The sequence below is a fragment of the Blennius ocellaris genome, assembly GCF_963422515.1.
Source record: "Blennius ocellaris genome assembly, chromosome: 1".
Taxonomy (NCBI): Eukaryota; Metazoa; Chordata; class Actinopteri; order Blenniiformes; family Blenniidae; genus Blennius; species Blennius ocellaris.
This window is the reverse complement of record NC_137650.1, coordinates 29,518,738-29,537,357: the sequence shown is the minus strand read 5'-3', so window position 1 is coordinate 29,537,357 and position 18,620 is coordinate 29,518,738. Positions and strand designations below refer to the sequence as shown.

The 18,620-nt window shown below is 40.9% G+C and overlaps 1 protein-coding gene across 1 annotated transcript; it reads left to right on the top strand.

Annotated features, from left to right (window-relative positions):
- The first annotated feature begins 643 nt into the window (after window positions 1–643).
- LOC308141616 (RNA-binding motif, single-stranded-interacting protein 1-like) lies at window positions 644–18,249 on the top strand. The gene is given in 16 exon segments (XM_080511823.1): window positions 644–929; window positions 3,246–3,388; window positions 4,822–4,880; window positions 5,866–5,957; window positions 7,063–7,102; window positions 7,105–7,219; window positions 8,309–8,388; window positions 8,524–8,575; window positions 8,577–8,622; window positions 8,906–8,955; window positions 9,050–9,140; window positions 11,435–11,485; window positions 12,311–12,412; window positions 14,387–14,455; window positions 14,925–14,999; window positions 16,073–18,249. Coding segments are annotated over 15 exon segments (1,110 nt in total). The 5' UTR covers window positions 644–878; the 3' UTR covers window positions 14,994–14,999; window positions 16,073–18,249.
- Window positions 18,250–18,620: the final 371 nt, after the last annotated feature.

Sequence of the window (18,620 nt, the reverse complement as noted above, 5' to 3'; positions counted from 1 at the left end):
AGAAGGTTGAAGTAAAGATTTATTGTTATTGTTATTATTATTTTAATCCCTGCTTTATTTTGTAAATATTTGCAGAAGAATGTGACCTCCCGTCCAGGACAGTCGCTGCTTATATTTCACTGCATCCTGATCCTCTGACATGTAGTATGTTGGATGGGGGAAGGGTATAAAGAGGAAGAGGTGTGTGTGTGTGTGTGTGTGTGTGTGTGTGTGTGTGTGTGTGTGTGTGTGTGTGTGTGTGTGTGTGTGTGTGTGTGTGTGTGTGTGTGTGTGTGTGTGTGGTTGGAGGAGGTGGGGGTGAAGAATGCTTGGTATGTGCGGACGACAACAACATGAAAGGCGGCGAGCGTTGAACGCGACCGACCGCGCGCGTGCAAATCGAACCCCAAAACACCGCGTGTCGACTTATAAACCCAGAGGCGGACGGCAGACGTCTCGCTGCGCCTCTGTCGCCCCGAAACGAGGCGCCGGTGCGCGTTTTTCCGGGGCGGCCACGCAGTTTATTTGATGTGAAACACCCTGCAGAGGCGGAGATGGTTTGGTCTGTAGTAGGTGGGACTGCCGAGCGGTCTGCAGCAGGACGTCGTAGATCAATGAACCGGACCGGAGGGTTGGTCCATCGCCTGGTGTGCATCTGACTGTATAGATGTATCAGTTATACCTATGCAGGACAGAGCCTATTTTATAAACTACTAACCAACCCGTTCAGTATGCGGATGTTATAGCGCGGCTGGCTCTTTTATACAGGCTCCTCTCCACCGCTCCGTCTTCTATACTTGGATCATCGTTGCGGGGTTTTTTTTTTTTTCCTTCCCCCTTTTCTTTTTTATTTTATTTTTTTATTTTAAGGGAATTAAATACATCCATAACCTTCCAGGATGATCTTTGCAAACACGGGCAATCCGCTGAAGACAGCCAATCGTAAGCAGGTAAGGCCAAAAACACACACATTGGGGTTTTTTTCTTTTTTCTTTTTTTTTTCCTCCCCCCTGCCTACTTTTCTCCCCCTCACACTTGTATAAATAGGCTGAATAATAGCGGCCGCACGTTGACATTGGGAAGCCCTTTCTGGATTTCAGATGGAATATTCTGCCTCTTTTATAATCCCAATTTAATTAAATTCTTGCAGGGGGAGGAAAAAAATAGAACAACTGCTTTATGCACTTGCAAAACGGGAAGCTGATCCTCAGATAGGCTACATGGAGAGATAAAAACCCAGCAGCTGACTCGATCTATGGCTGTACAACCGATACTTTAATTATTATGCCCCTATAACCTTGTTTTGCCCGGGCTCTCGCCAACTCTGGTCAATATGTATGACGGTAAATGTAGTCCGTTTTTTTTCTCTTTATAGGTTAATGCATTCTGGGTGAGAGAGAGAGAGAGAGAGAAAGAGGGAGAGAGAGAGAGAGGCAGGGAGCTGTAATGTAATGTACTGTATGCCAGTGTGCTGCATTCTTCATTTTGACCTCTCAGGTGAACAGAACGGTAATTGAAGGCCTTGCCCCTCAGCTTCCCCGTCACACCTTTTGATTTAGATAGAAAATTGGATATTAAAAAAGAAAAAGGAAAAAAAAAAAAGGAGGCAGAGGTGAGAAGCAGCTGTTATTTTTAACGTGTGCTGATGGAAATGTAAGACCAGTGTCAGATGAAGAGGATTGAGGAGTTGGTTTTCTGCCTGCAGAGGATGAGAATATCCTCATTTCAGACCGAACTGTAATCATTATCCATCGGGGGGGGGGGGGGGGGGGGGGGGGGGTAAAAGGAGGACAGGGGGAATTTGTGACCGCCCGTCCTCATATGAATCCCTGCAGGCGAGAATGACTTTCCCCGTGTAGGTGTTTTAATCTGTCATGAGGAGGCCTTGTGAAATATACCAGAGCTGCCCTCCAATATGGTCCGTTATCATATAAGTCAATGAGGGAATTGCATGCCGACATTAATGTAAGGCCTCTGCTTGAACAGGCCAAACAGATGTTCCTGCCACAACCATCAATTCTTCATCTGTAAAACAGAAATAACATCCACAAACATTGAAACATCACATGACTGTGGAAGTATAGCTCAGTGTCTTTTTTCTTCTTCGTCTTCTTCTTCTTCTTCTTCTTTTCTCGGCCATGGCCATGTATGCATGTCTTTGGCTCTTGAAGTAGATTGTCCTTTGGTTATGGACAGATGGTGTGATTCTGCCATGCCTTGTCTTTGATCTGATCTGGCGAGGGGTTTGGGGTTTTGCTGGGAGCGATTTTAATGAATGAGTAAGGGGAAGGAAATGCTTTGCAGGGAAGTGCAAAGTGGTTCGACTCACAACTATTGAAGCAAACTGGGAGGTTTCTGACAAACACTACAGCGGGATGTTAAACCTGGATGCAGATTTAATCGCCCAGTGATTCATAAAGGAGCACCGACAGGAATCCACCTATTTTTAATGCAGTCTTTGATATTTGGGAGTACAAAGTCATCTTTTTTTTTTTTTACCACTATCAGGAGCTTGAAGGTCGAACTTATCTGTCTTCGGGAAAAAAATTGGACAGTGATGGAATATTCAAATCCTTCTATCATGTCGTATAATTACTTTCCTTATGTGATACACCATTATCCGACAAATAGAACAAACCACCTTAACGTTGGCTCGAAAGAGGGCCTTTTGCAGTTTTATGATTTCATGCTCTTACACTCTAAAAAGTGGGAGGAGTCTTCTTAGCTGAGCTGTAATCTATAGCATAACATGTTCACATAGCATTTTGAATAAAGAAAAATAGCATGAAACATTTTTACTTTAAGTATCATGTATATTTTTTAAACAGGACAATGTCTTGAGCATCATCGACATCCCTGTCCCTGACATGTAGTTAATTGTTAAAACATTGCAATATTCAGAACGTTTGTTTGGTTCCACATTTAGCTGTAACATGTATGATATAGAAGGTCAACGAAGCAACTCATCAAAAAGTAAGGCAAATAATCACTTATTTACACTTATTGCTCATCATTGTCGTTGTCATGTCACTGTGTGGAAACCTAACTGCAGTGCGGATTATTGATGAGCCCTGCTTATCATCTCAGGAGGAACACATCAGCAAGTTTATACACGAAACAAGAAAGTGAAATTGTTCCACCTCTGCCCTTTCTGCATTTCCTTTTTCCACAGAGACGACGGGTTCTTGTGATCGCTGGTGACCAGGGTTTAAATTAGATTATCTAGTTCCCATACAGTTCCTAACAATGGTTTTTCTTGTGTGCAGTCCTACCCCATGACTCCGTCCAGTCCCAGCAGCAGCAGCAACAGCAGCAGCACAGGCCTGGAGCAGCTCAGCAAAACTAACCTTTACATCCGAGGCCTGCCTCCTGCCACTACAGACCTAGACCTGGTCAAGCTCTGTCATCAGTGAGTGCATGCCGTCAAGCACGTTTACCTCACTTTACCATACCCGAGCGTCCTTGTTTGAAGAATACCGTTTCACTTTGGTTTGATAAAGCTCGCACACTGGCTGTAGTGTGTATGGGTAAAGAAAATACGTTTACCTTTTAGCCACACGTCATCAGGCCCCATTGTTGATTTAGTATTTTATGAAGTATCTGCTCTTTTGCAGCAGTTTTGTGGATAAAGACTCCAATTAAGCTTGATGCATGCGTAATGTATGTCTTTGAATTGGTGGAAGAAACCGGAATACCGAGAGAAAATGCAGTGGGAGAACATACAAACTCCACTTGAAAAGGCACAGCCTGGACTAAAAAAAACACTTAATTATTGCACATATGAAAGTTAAAAGAAAACAACAAAACAGTTTTAAAGGGTTTCTAACATTAGGCTGTGTGTTAACAACTGTATCAGCTGAATCCATTCCCAATGCTAAGCTAAGCTAACAGGTGATCCTTTATATTTGCTGAAAGGAGTACAGTGAATCTCAAGCTGGTGATCAAAAGGTAGATGGTTCAAATCCCACTGCCAATCGGTGGCCAACGTGTTTCCCGTGAGAAACGTCCTTAACCTCTGACTGCTCAGGGTTACCTGAGGAAATCCGTTTGGTTTAAAACTTGTGCCAAATCAAACATGCAAACATTACAATTCTAAAAAAAAAATGAAAGAGGAGCATATTATATGTATATATAACTATTTAACTCACGCCAGGAAGATACACTTTTAATTATCTGCTTATTTTGTCTCTTATTTTAATGGTCCAGCTTTGATATGTAAACTGGACAGTAGAATGACCATCGTGTCGGAGCTTCTTCGCGAACATGTTCGTTACGTGTTGATAGCACAAGACGGGTGTCCGAGCGTTTCGCGCGACGGACGCCGCAATTATCGGAGTTTTGCCTCGTCTCCGGTCCTCCGTGAACCACGGGCATCGGGAGAGAGGCATTCACCCATGTAACCAGCAGCAGCAGCAGCAGCTGTTTGTGTCCTGTTTGCTTGTGTTTTGTTCACGTTCCCAATGGTGTTTGCCAGCACAAAGCAGAAATGAAAGCGCTTTTCATAGCAACAAGGTCTGAATGGTGATGTAAGCCAGGCATTCAGTCTGTATGGTGCTCGCGCTTGGAAAGCGGCTCCGGTCGGTGTCACGGTTCAACTTGGGCGTAAAAGTCAGAGATAAAGCAAACCCGTGAAACAATCGGCTTGATTAATTGTGTTTGAAAACATGTGGCGGCGTCGTGATGTTTCCCAAATTCTGCCGCGTTGCATTTTCGCTCCATGAGCAAGTCTGCAGATGACATTGACATCCACAACATGACATATGGATGGAGTAATAAAGAAACTTGTTTATTTATTTGTTTTGTTTTGTTTTCAAACGTTTTAACATTTTGCTGTGCATGCAGGTATGGAAAGATCCAGTCTGCAAAGGCAATCCTGGATAAGACAACTAACAAGTGCAAAGGTCAGTAAGGTTATTCACTTTTAAGGTAAACTGGGATAATATAGAGCTCCGCAATGAGAATAAAGTACATATAGTGGAATAGTGGACACTTTAAATAATTGCTCAGCTCGTGACAGATGATCTCTTACAACAGACCACGTTGTAATTCCTTATATGATATATAAGTAACTCCCAATTTCGACTCATCTCCATAAAGTATAAAAAAAAAATGAATTTATGATGCTTTTATTCTGGCTTCAGTTTGGTAATCAATCACTGTGAATGTAAACAATGGACATGTCGGCCTTTGTGTTTGTCAAACTCATGCCTCCGTGTGACATTGCAGCCGACAGTCTTCACTGCATTTAAATGCCACTGTAATATGTATTACGTACACATACTATAAAACATTTGACCAAAAAAAAAAAAAAAAAGAAAAAAAAAGCCGATTATGATGGATTAGCCAGTGCAGGCAGGTTGAGAGTCTCCACAAACAGAAAACAGATTTTCACACCGTATGGAAATAAATGGAAAACAGTAACTGCCTTCATAATAGGAAAACGGAAAAATTGGACGCACCACGTAACGCTTTGAAAAATTATGACAAGGCATGCAAAGCGTTGTGTTGTGAATTTCAGTAGACGACGTCAGTTTGACTCTAAAAGGGATAGCTCAACCTTTTGAGTATTCTCAGTGAAGGTATTTCACATATTCGGTGCACAACTGGGGGAGCGATTTTAAATCTGGACTTTTAAAGCTGTGATGGTTAAAATGTTCACATAAATGTCTCATTTCTTTAAGTCGCCTGCCTGAAGCGTCACAGAGTCCACTGTGATGATTGAACATTGTTTAATTAATTTGCTGTCGTCCACAGGAATAAGCATTAAACATTTAAAAATGTATGTGATCCATCTGTAACAATAATACAAAATACACAGTAGGTGGTTGTTCCTTTCATTCATTGCTGACTTAAACACTGTTTTTTGTTTTTTTTTACAAACTGCAGGTTATGGTTTCGTGGACTTTGACAGTCCAGCGGCTGCATTAAAGGCAGTACATGCTCTGAAAACTAGCGGCATACAGGCCCAGATGGCCAAGGTGAGTTTGGCACAACCGTGTGTGTGTGTGTGTGTGTGTTGTGTGCATGTGTGTGAATGCCTGCATGCCTGCGTATGCATATTTGTCATGGTTTGCGAACATCTCTTTGGGGTTGTGCTTCTTCAGAGCGTGCATGCTTGTGCCCCGGTATGCGTTGTTGGACAATGACATTAGACTGGTCACGTGACCTCGGCTGCCAAGCTGTTCTTCCTGTGACCCCATTTACTTTCACTGTAGAAACCAGATGTCGCGTCTCTCCCTGCCAAATAACCTGTCAGTATGACACGCCGCACACACCACCACCACCACCAGCTCGCAGACTTAACGCGCCGTCCCGGTCCGGCCGCACACTTTTTAGAGATTTCGCCAAACATTATCGCTGCGTCACTGGATGTTAGCGGCTACTATTCATGCATGCTGATGCAGGCAGACATGCACCAAAGCACTTTAACAGCAGCACCACTGCTTTAAGCTTTTCTCGATCCAGCGTGACCAATGGAAAGTAAACTTTTTCTTTTTTTTTAACATTGTTAAAGAATATTTCTAGATAACAAACTGCATATTTGTACATTTACAGCTACGACAATAGAAACGGTGTGCAAGGACACGTTGCTTTTCCGTCCTTTCCCCAGCCCGCTGTCTGTGGCTTGTGCTTAGAAATCTGTGGGTGAGAGTTCACTGATGAACAGTTGCTCTCTGGAGGATCTGAATGTAGCTGCTGTGTTTGGAACAAACATGGCTGCGCACGGTTTGTGTTTGGGTAGCTAGGCTACGGCTGATCTTCCGGCTGTTTCCAGGGAAGACCGTAGAGGCGCAGAGCTGCTGCACAGTACACACGAAGTGTGTCTCAATGTATGCGTGTGTACAGGAGGGCTCATCAGTGTTTGTTTAACCAAAGGGTTCCTATGAACTTTTAACATCACTTCAGCTCTATTCAAAACCCGATTTGCACAGACAAGGTTGTTTTTTGTTTTTTTTTCATCCATTCATCGTGGCAGTCCTTAATTTGTCATCACAGAATTACTGCAGCTCTGCCTTCGTTTGACTTGTGAAAGCACGTGACATTCAACGCACGTTTTTTCCCATTCTCTTTTAATTGGAGCAGCAACAGGAGCAAGATCCCACAAACCTGTACATTTCCAACCTGCGCTCTCCGTGGATGAGAAGGAGCTGGAGAACATGCTGCAGCCGTTCGGGCAGGTCGTCTCCACACGGATCCTCCGAGACTACAGCGGCAACAGCCGAGGCGTGGGCTTCGCCAGGTCTGTTACAGGAGGTGAGGGGAAACGCGCTCCTTGTCCTGCGAGTTGCGGGATAAACGTTCACTTCACAAAATAGACAAGCGAAACACTCACAATGCTATCGTCTAGATTAGCAGAGACACTGTGTTGTGAATAATTTGGTGGCATTTTCTGAAAGAAGACACAGAAAAGAAAAAAAAAATCATGTAATTTTTGCACACATTAGAGCAGGGGTGTCAAACTCATTTCAGTTGAGGGGCCACATCCACCCTAACCTGACCTCTGGAGGGCCGAACAAGTTAAACATAACATATTAAACTGCAGATATGGACAAATGTTAAAGTCTTTCCTTCTTTTGATCCTTTTGTAACTGCAAGAATTTGCCAGTCTATTCTGAAATTTACATATTAACGTTAATCAGATATTATTATATTTGCAAAAAAAACAAACCTCAGTCACCTGTATCTGGATATCGTATTTTTATTCAGGATTAAAACAATTTGTCATCATCTGGAAATATTTTTGAGTTTACGTGTCTAAAGTATCATTTCACATAAATTGGACACCTTTATTGTGAAAGGTGTTGTGTTATGTGACCTTCACAGATTGCATTAATTAATTCTGACCAAGGGCGGTTTTGATGTCATTTTGACAATCTAGTGTTTTTAGATCAGCCTCTGTCAGTTGTCATATTTATACTTTAAAAAAAATTTTTTAAATCACATGGCGGGCCGGATGTTTGACACCCCTGCATTAGAGCAACTAAACTGCACCCTTCTCAGCTGGACTCAGTCACGAATCGACTTGGTCCATCCACTCTCATAAAGAAATATAATTTGCGGTTGCAAGAGGCGCTATCTTTTTTTGAAAGGCGGCGGGGTTAAGACAACCTGCCTTGTTTTCTGCGCTCAGACATGCGTTGGTTTTTAAGATGTGGTGATACGGAACATACACACAGCAACAGTGATGGCGATTGCATGACGGAGACCGAGAGCAATCTCAGTCGGGCCACACAATGCCACTCTGTGTTAAAGGAAATCTTACTGTAAGATGGTGTCAGTGTGATCTGACCATGAGTCACAGCTGCCGTGTTATCTCCTCTCTTACCAGGATGGACACAACAGAGCAGTGTAATGCAGTCATCTCCCACTTCAATGGGAAATTTATCAAGATAGCTTCCGGAGCCCTGGGTAGGAAATCATTTTACCTTTCTGTACACTTTACATCTGATGAAGCAACGGAGGCGTTGATGATTAATCGTTGAGTGGCTGTTAATGAGCTGGTTCTGTGCTCCCCCCCCCCCCCCCCCCCCCCCCCCCCACCAGCTCCCTCTCAGCCCTTGCTGTGTAAGTTTGCAGATAGTCAAGGAAGAAACATGACACGGTGGATTTGTTCCCAACGGACAAGCGGGAGATCTCAGACTAGTATGTCTTTACATTTTTCCTGTGACCCTTTACTCACTCTGTGCCACATGCGAAGCGAGCGCGATTTCATTATTACATAATGTGGAGCATCTCAGAAGACAAACAAAACAATATCATAAGCAATAAACAAAATGGAGGGGGAGAAAATAGCATTTCAAAATTTAAGATGTTTCCATTTAAAACCCAACTCAATTGTCAACCATCCATCTTATCTTGTATTATTCTGTCCCGCTGTGGTACAGATAAAAATATGTGACTTCATGTGATTGTTTCTTCCCTCTAGGGTGCAATGACTCTCACCTATGACCCCTCCTCTTCTGCTATACAGAATGGGTAAGTTAGACATATTGTTAATGCAGTGCAGGCCATTATTTAATGGTTGGCTTGTTTCTGAGCATTGTCTAAGAATACCATCCCTTTTCTTTAGGTACTATCCTTGTCCGTATCCAGTTGCCAACAGGATAATGACTGTGCAGCCTACAATGTCTCCCTACATGTCTCCAGTCTCTGCTTACCAGGTACATAATCAGAAGACCATTTTAATGGACAGAGATAACCAGATTTTCTTTTTTCTTTTTTTTTTGTGGCTTCCTCTCTATTCTCATCCATGTTGCATTTGGGAATATGCTGTGTATATGTATCCCAGGGTGTATTTTTGGCTGTGAGTGGGTTGCTCAGGTGCTATAGACGTGAGAATAGGTGTTAAAAGCTTCTCTGGGCCGCCTCACTCTTTGGCAGATTCATGTGGCGAGTGAGTTATCAGTGGAAATCGCTCAGCCTCTCGGTCAACCAAGAATCATTTAATCCGACAGTAAGCCTTGCCGTTATTTGGAAGGAAGTTGCAGGAAAAACTCCTCGTTTCAGCAGACAGGGTCATATTCTGTGAGTCATACTTTCTCTCATTTAGATTCTTGCTCACTGTTATTTAATGCTTCACTCCTAAGTTTTTATCTTCTGCTTTCTGCGCGGCAGAAACACATTGAACCGAACAGGAAGTGGTATTTGAAATTCATCTATTTGTGAGGAATGAATCAGTGTGTTTACTTGTGTGTTTTAGACCAGAGATGTGATAAATCACGTCATGTAATAAGTCGCTAATTCGTTCTTCATGTTTATCCAGAGACCAGGTTCCTACATTTATTTGGTATTTGACAATGACAGTATTTCCAATAAGTCCACCAAATTTATCCAAAGAGTAGAGAAGGGCTCTTTAGCCTGTCTTAAAGCGATCTGGGGCCCTCATAGAAAAAAGATCCACTGATCAAGAAGACATGAAAAACTGTAAAGTAGCAGCCAATAGTTGGACTTTTGCTCACACGTAGGAATAAGCAGACTTAATGGAGATGAGTGAATTGCAGGTTGACACACTTTAGTTGTGTTATTTTAATGTTACCGAACAAAACACAATAATGAAATGTAACTTTTATCAATAATTTGAGGATATTGGAACATTCAAGTCAATCACAAGAGTATACAGTGATTATTACACAGAAAACCAATAAAGCATTAAATCAATTAACAAAAACCAACAATAATGTAACAATTACATGATTGACACAAACTGTTTGATGTACAATTAAATAATAATCAATCGTTATATAGATAATTGTCTAACAATGATAAGGGTTAGAGCAAAATGCTGTATTTCAAATAAATATTATTAATTAGTCAATGAAATATATGTTAATACTGAATTAACAATCAAATAGATATTTTTTATTATGAGATGTTGATTGGAAGGCAATACATTTAATTTTTGCGTATTTTATGTTATTGCTGCCCGATTGGTTTATTATCCTTGATTGATACCGAGCTGAGCCAGTCACAGCCACAATTTACCACGACCGCCTCTTTGCTTGATGTTGTCAGATTGTTTTTGGAGTTGCTGCATCTATATTGCACCGGGCTGTCTGGAGGTTGATATTGTTCCTTCTGTATGCCTCTGTGTAAACAACTGCGGTGTCATTATAAATAAGTGAGGCTCCACATACAAAACAAAAAACAAAAAATAGAGTTCAGCGTCGTACCATTATCACGTGTCTATTTTTAGGAGACATGCTTGCTGTGTGTAATCACACCCCAGACCATTTCCTACCGCTTAATGCCCTCGATTCTGTCTTTCTGTTGAAGAGACAAGGCGTCGTTATGCATTGAATCTCTTGTGTTAAAGGAATATAGCAGTTGTCACAGGTCACACGCTCATGGGCAAAAATGATGCCTGTAAAATGGCAACACCGGCAAAAAAAAACATGATATTAATTATGCAGGTCAAACATTACATGAATAATGAAGGCGGTTGAGTGGAATCAACTGAGAAGCTCAGGATGGGAAGGCAGGACCCCGCCGGGTGTTGTTAGTAACTCCTATACTGAGATCATTGAAGGGGGAGGATGAGGAAAGAATTTACTGAATGTCAGATCTGACGGATATACGCCTCGGAACATGAAGACAAACTACATTTTGTTGGACATTTTTGTTTCTGAGGTCTTTGAAAATGTCCCTGTGTCCGCTAAAGCAGAAGCAAACTTTCTCTTTAAGAAAAAAATGCTTTGAGGTTGATTTTTTGGCGAGGGGGGGGGGTTTCAACCACAATCTTTGAGCATGAAAAAAGTCCTTGAAATGTAAAGCTGAATGGATGGAAATCCCCAAAATGTCAATTAGACTGTCAACATTATCCTACTTCTTGCTGTGAAATGAATGCTGCTTATTGTAGTTGCTCAATTCACTCAATACAATTCAATAACTTTTTTTTTTTTTTTTTGGGGGGGGGTTCCTGTCTCTGCCCCGTCTTTCTCATCTCACTTTGATGAAGGTTCAGAGTCATTCTTGGGTGGCCCATCAACCGTACATCATGCAACACCCGGTAAGGGAACAGCAGCACATATATGTCGCCTCCTTTTCTGTGTGCAGGAAATGGGTGTGTTTGTCTGTGTGTGTGTTGCCACTACGGCCAAAAACTGTGAGCTCACTGCTGCTCAGAGTCTTATTTTATTCGGCCTGTTCTGCTGACATATCCAATCCAACAACTAAACTTCCCCAAAACACAGAGCACAGACCAGGCTGAGACAAGTTCTGGGAAACGGCTGTCTATTTACATATTGTAAGAGAAATGGAACAACTAGAGAGACATTCAGTCACTGCCCACCTCTTCCTCCTCCCCTGCCTCTTCCTCCTCCTCCTCCTCCTCCTCCTCCTCCTCCTCCTCCTCTCTCTGGATCCAGCAGGAAATGCCTGAAGCAGAGACAGTCTTGTGACTCTTTGACTCTTCCAACAGATGGTTTCCAGTGGAACAAGTGTCTCTGCTGATCTGTCCCCCTCCCCCCCGTGCTTTTTGCGAGGAAATGGTCTATTCCCTCCAGGCATCATGTTTAAAGGAGTACACGCCATCTGAAAACCGACTTGAGCCCAAAATGTCGCACCTTTGACATATTTTGTCAAGATAAGAGTACTTGACCTGTGCCTCACATAGTGTGTGTTATCAAAAATTAGTCCTATTAGTCTTTTATTATTTCACCCAGTTTTTTGGGACATTGGCGAGCTGTATATCTTAAGTTCGCGACTAAGTATAAAACACCCGTTGCTGCTCATATCTGCTTTTTCCTGCTCCGTGTGGTTTCTGTGTTTGATCAAAATATATTTATATTGTCTTATCATACCACAAAATACTGAAGGGGGGCTTTTCTTCCAGGCTGCTGTGATGTCTCCCTCTGTGGACCCCTCCATGTCACTGCACCCCTCAGCCATGATTACTCAGCAGATGGGCCAGCTGTCACTGGGAAACAGTGGAGCGGTGAGTGGAAGTCTGGGATCCATCTCTTACTGCATTGATCAAATTAAATCTGAACAGAATGACTGAGCAGACCACACTCACAAATATCATGACTCAGTGTCAGATTCATTTATCTTTGCAACAACTATCCATTAGAGTGAAATCATGCAGGGACGGCGGTTTGACGGAGGGATTTTCGGCGCGGTGGATTTTCCAAAATAGCTGTGAGATAAATTGACATCTTTGATTTGTGCATTTCCATAGTTAATTGCGTTCTGCTGATCAGTATAAAGAGAGACTGTTCATGTCTATTTGACAAATAACAGTGCAGAGTCTGTGGAAAGAGACTCTGCTTCATTCGTCATGCGTTCACTGTAGTATAGCGAGATTTGCCCCCTTGCATTCAAGCAGGAGCAGCAGGCAGCCATTGTGTGAAGCCCGGGCGATCTTTAAAGGTTAACAAATGGTGGCTTTCACCTTCTTGCTTGTCCAGTGAGTCAAACCAACAAGACCTTCCGGTTGCCAGCTTGCTTCACCAGCGTCTTGGCCTCCGCTTCCACATTTACAGATTTGCTTTCCCGAAGAGGAAATGCGGTCAGGGTGTATTATGTTCGATTAGAATCATGATTTATGTTGTATAATCGGATTAATTTTAGGGGTTGCTATTTTTATAATCATCTGACTGAGCTCTCTGAATAGGTGATTATGAAAAAAACTTGTGGTATATTAAACCAAACCAAAGACAGTCACATGTGCCATAGACATTTTTTTTTTTTCATTATGATTATTTAAAAGCAAAGCTTTAAGTGTCGGTCTTTTATACAGAATTGCATGGACACAGTGTTATAATGTACATATGGGCAACTTTCACTGGTTCATTCAATTCAGGACAAAATAAGTAGTGATATAAATAAATCAGTTATAAAGTTTCACATTTCTTTCAACACCCCTTCTTTTCATAACTATTTACTCCTATGAAAAATCGTATTTCTGCTGCTTATTATTCAGGTAAACTGTGGACTTTTGTGTGAAAAAAGTTGGGCTGATAGCTCTCACTGCCTTGCTCATTGACCATTAACATCAGCAGAAGCCGTTGCTATTTCACGAAGCTCCTGTTTACTGAAGAAATAGCTCATTGGTCAAGAACTTACTCAGTCCTTCTGACAAAACCCTGAAGCACGAAACAGGGCGACCTCCATAGTATCTGTGTTTCCTGGGGGATTCAAACCGTAACCATTGGAAACCGAGGCGATTCACCGCACAAGATTAAAAAAAATTGTACATCGTTTCTTGGCGTCTAATTTTTTTCTTTTTGACAGACTGAGTTTTGACGCTTTTCCATATTGTTTTCTCCTGCTGCTTACCTTGTATATATACACATTTTTGTATGTACACTTTTAATGTAAACACTTAAAACTTTTTGGTTTTGTGACACAAATGAATTAAGATTCAAGATTTTTTTATTTGTCATTTAAATTGTACTGAGCACAAGAAAAAATGAAAAATGTAAATGTAAAAACAGGGAATAAATATATAAATATGAACAAGAGTACCCGCAGATAAGAATAAAATTAGAAGTAAAATAGTGTACTCGTCAGTTAAGACCAGTATAAAGATATAAGTGCAGACTCACCTATTATAAAATAAATAGAAAAATTGGAAACCCCTTAAAATCAATCGTTATATAACAATAAGCACATTATTAGGACATTCCTAAAAATAAAGCAAGAGTAGAGTTACTTTATTTTATTAACCAGTAAAGTGAATTCACAATTTTAAAAATGATTCAATTCTATAGCGCTATTTTTGTCTCCAGATTTTTCAAAACAAATCAAAAGATATTTGCACTGTAAAGCACTTCATATCAGCTGGGTTACGTTTGATTGTCTGCATAAAAAAAAAAAAAAAATCTCATATGTCGGCGTGAAGAAGAATCTTTTAGTCCTGACTTTAAATAATAATGTGTTGCTAATTTTGCTTCTCGTTATTTCTCAGTATATTTCCGCCAACCCTGGTGTCCAGGGCGGCTACATGCCTCAGTATCCTCCTGTGCAGCAAGCGCCCGTAAGTCTACCTCTGCTTCACTCTGCTCGTCATCACGACACACATTTTCAACATGTTGTCAGTATAATTGTGTGTGTTTTGGGGATTAAAAAAAAAAAAGAAATCCTATTTGACGATCTTTACCGCCACTTTGGCCAATTTCAAACATAACACTTTAAATATCATGCCGTCGTACTGTATTATCCTACTGTTGTGATTTTTTTCAATAACTCTACACTTCTATTGTTACCTTTGCGGTATTATTGTTCATTCTTGTCTTTTGGAGAGAAAAAAAAATGCTTTAAGTCGTCAGTGTGATTTAAAAATTTCCTATCAGCCCATGCTGGTCTACTCATCTCATCCTCCAATCAAAGGCTCTGAGTTGTTTTTTGAAGTGTTTGTCCTTCCAAACTATCAATTATCTCAGTGTGCACACAGTGAAGACGGTTATTATCAGATTGTAAATGAGAGATGCTGTTGTGCGTCGCAGGAAAACGGCACGCCGCAGCAAGTGGATTCTTCTAACAACTCGTCTCCTTACAGTCAACTCAGCAAGTAATCACAGGTACGTTTCGCTTTCTGCATGTAGAAGCTCTAATGCCAGCGACTTTTCCAACAGGGTTACGACCACATGACAGGCGGGCTTCGATGATAGCGTTTTTTTTTTTTTCTTCTAAGTACGCCAATGATTTCCTCTTTATAATTCACCCAAAACTTTTACCTTTGCTGAAATTGGAGCAAACAAGGGCTTTCTTTCACCATTAAATCTCCCTGAGACGTCCTGGTATTTGCCCTCACGCCTTTTACGGTTTGGTGGAAGTGGCTGGTGACCCCAAGGGTAGCATCGGGTGAAGGGGGTCGAGGTTTTTGCAGTCAGAGAGCCCGAGATTATAGAGATCCTTTCTTCCTGAAAGAAGACACACTGGGTGTGGTCTGTCTTTTAAACAGCTGAAAACATTTTCCTTTTGTGAAAAACCTTTGGTGATGCACGCAAATTTGATGAATTATTTTATTATCAATATTATTCCAAACCATGTGCTATGGGTTGAGGTGTTAATATGGGTCAGTGGAACAACAGTTTCATCCTTTTAACAAGTGATATTGAGCAGGGCGACTGTTTATGATTCATTTAAATATTCAGTCAGTCACTGTGTTTTATGGCATTGCCAGGGAAAGGAGGAGAAAAGGAAGGGGAACATGTTTCTGTTGTTTGAGTGTGGGGAACAGAACTTAAGTTATAATCCATAAGCAGATAAGCTTCTTGATAAACTAAATTGAAGTGAACTCGTTTTTTTCATCACTAAACTTCAATTTGAGTATTTGAATATTTGCGTTTATCTATAAAGTGCCAGTGACACAGCCGTCTCATCACATTTTAGGCCAAATAGATAGAATAAACCCCAACTCTTCGACGTGAGCAAGGCCAGAGTAGGAATGAAGAATTAAATTTTAGAAAGGAAACCTAAAAAAAAATTTTTTTTTAAAAAGAGTAAATAACTCATAATTACACATACACTTGTGTTTGAAACCCGCTTGTGGGTAAAACATTGCTGACATCGTTGCTTGTGTTACTTGCTTTTTTTTTCTTTTCTTTTTTTTTCTCACAACAGTGTGTCTGTTTGCTGTCTTCACTTCCAGGCCACGTTACTGCTCTGTGAGCCAGAGGGCAGGTGGGAAGTTGCTGAAGTTGCATCCCAGGAATAACAGTCACCGCCTGCTCTGATTGGACCAGATACATGAACTTATTTGCACAGCCCCCCAACATTTGTAGTGGAAAAATGAGGACAGTGTAAATGGACTCGAGCAGTTGGTTAATCTCAAAGTTTAAAAAAAAGAAAAAAAAAAGAAAAAAGATTTATTTTGATAAAAAATAACAAAAAAAAGACAACATGCTCTTCTTTTTTTTCTCTTTTTCAAGGATTCTCAAACATTTGCCAGAGGACCCACTCCTCTCCTCTCCTCTCCTCTCCTCTCCTCTCCTCTCCTCTCCTCCCCTCACCTCCCCATTCTAGTATGATGTGACTTTAAAATGCATGAGACTGAGATATCCCCACCCCCTTCAAAGTGTCAATGGATTTTATAGTTCCTTTATTTGTGGTATATGGAGAAAAAACAAACAAACAAACAAAAAAAAAAACTTGCAGACCTCGTTTGCACTGAAATTTGAAGTTTTAGGAAAACTTCACTTTGGTTTTTTAAGCTGCCACAGAATAGCTTACGAGATCAGTTTCCACTTCAACTGCACTTGACAACTAATACAGAAGACCAATTCTTTAGGAAATAATGAATTTATCATTGGAAAAAGGTGCCTTCCTTACGTGACATCCAACATCCCACAATTCTTCATCAAACTTGATCAGGTGTCATATTTCTATTTGACTGATCAAATGTGTGCGTGAAATCCTGGATATAACCATCAAGTGTTTCGCTATCTAGTCGTCTGGTAGCAATAAAGACAATGAGAGTCCCACGGCAATACTGAGAGAAAAGAACGGTGACAAACTCAGAGCAAGGTAATTCCTTATTTTCCTATTTCCTTTTTTTAAAAAAATAAAGAAAACGTCAAGACATGACATGAAACAAGAGCCGTACTTTTATGAAGTTACACGTTTTACACCCAATGGGCATCTTCTAGGAGGGTTTGTTTTTTTGGTTTGTTTTTTGTGTTTTGTTTTGTTTTTTTCTCTCTTGTGGTCCCTGTGACCAGTGATCTACCTCATGGTTCTGCTGGACTCTGCTGGTGCTGCGGGGTTTGCAGGTAAAGCCCCTTTTCACCAGAGCGGACGAAGCAGAACAGAAGCCCGCTCAGGAGCCGGCTTAAACAGGACTTCTGCCGTCTGTCTCCCACATGCAGCGTTTACTTTTCCTGATCTTCAAAAAAAAAAAAAAAAAAGAAAACCAACACAAAAAAACCCAACAAAAACATTGTGCTTTATTTTTTTTATGATTTTTTTTTTTTTTTAACTTTTATTTGTCATTGCTTCGGTTCTGGTGTTTCTTTCTTTTTTTTCCTCAACATTACTGTTGTTCAGTTGTGATGCTCCATTTTAGAGATGCAAAGTTAGACAGCTTCTTTGTGAAACAGTTGGCTTACTGCGCGCTTGAGAAAAAAAAGAAAATTAATGCGCGCCACGTGCATTTATTTGATGTATTGTTCTTGCCTTTCAACAGGTCTTATGTGACTCAAACTGCTACTGTAAAGCTCCTCAAGAAGTCACAGCGACAAGTCAGCCATGATTTGGTCAGCGGTTTAATTTTGTAAATGCCAAACTATTTGGATGAGTGGAAAGTCAGACCTTGCCTTGGGCAAACTATGTGTAACAATCATGTATGTACATCACACACAGCAATATTTCTTTACAATTTGATGGAATTACATGACGGAGACCATGTATTTCTGAACGAATACGATTTGTAAATGACAAACTTTCAGGGCCAAAAGTGAAAATAGGTGAGTTTTATTGTTTGCTTTGCTTTCTTTTTCTTTTAACTTTCTGATTTGTACTGTAAGACCTCTATACACTACTATAAAACAAGAGAAAAGGTCAAAGAGGTTCGGTCGCAATGCTTCCTCCTGATCAGTAGTGCTGAAGCAGCAAATGCTCAACCCAGAAAAATACAGCCAGGCTGTTACTGAGTGTACTTTACCATTCTTTGAACATTCGTTTGCTGGGAAAATGGTTAAAAAAAAGAAAAGAAAAAAAAAAGGTTACCCTCATTGCTTACCCCCCTCTCACCTTCTACTGATTCTCATTCTGAAAAATCTTCTCCTCGTTCTCTCCTTTGAAAACATTGGAATAAAAATAGTGCGAAAATAAAACACTCTTTCTCAGATGGGATTGCTGTCTCTTTATTGGATGTGTTTTCCTTCTTTCTTTCTTTTTTTTCTTGGTTGCTTTTTGTCTTTCGGATGTTTTGAAATGACCCAACAATGTGTTCGCTTCTTCACTGTACTGATCACCTGGCAGCAGAGGGCGCTGTGAGCCAAAAACTCTCCACCATAATTCAATCCAGAACTAATTTCCTTTTTGTACCACTATGTCTGATCTTGTGTGTGCAGCTTGTGATGGATCGGATGAGCAACAAGTGTAACATGTGTGCTCATGCCCCGGGCCTTTCCTGCACTATTTCAGGCACACAGCCTTTGTAGTTTTACTCACACCGGATCTCGCTCCTTAAGCTCGGA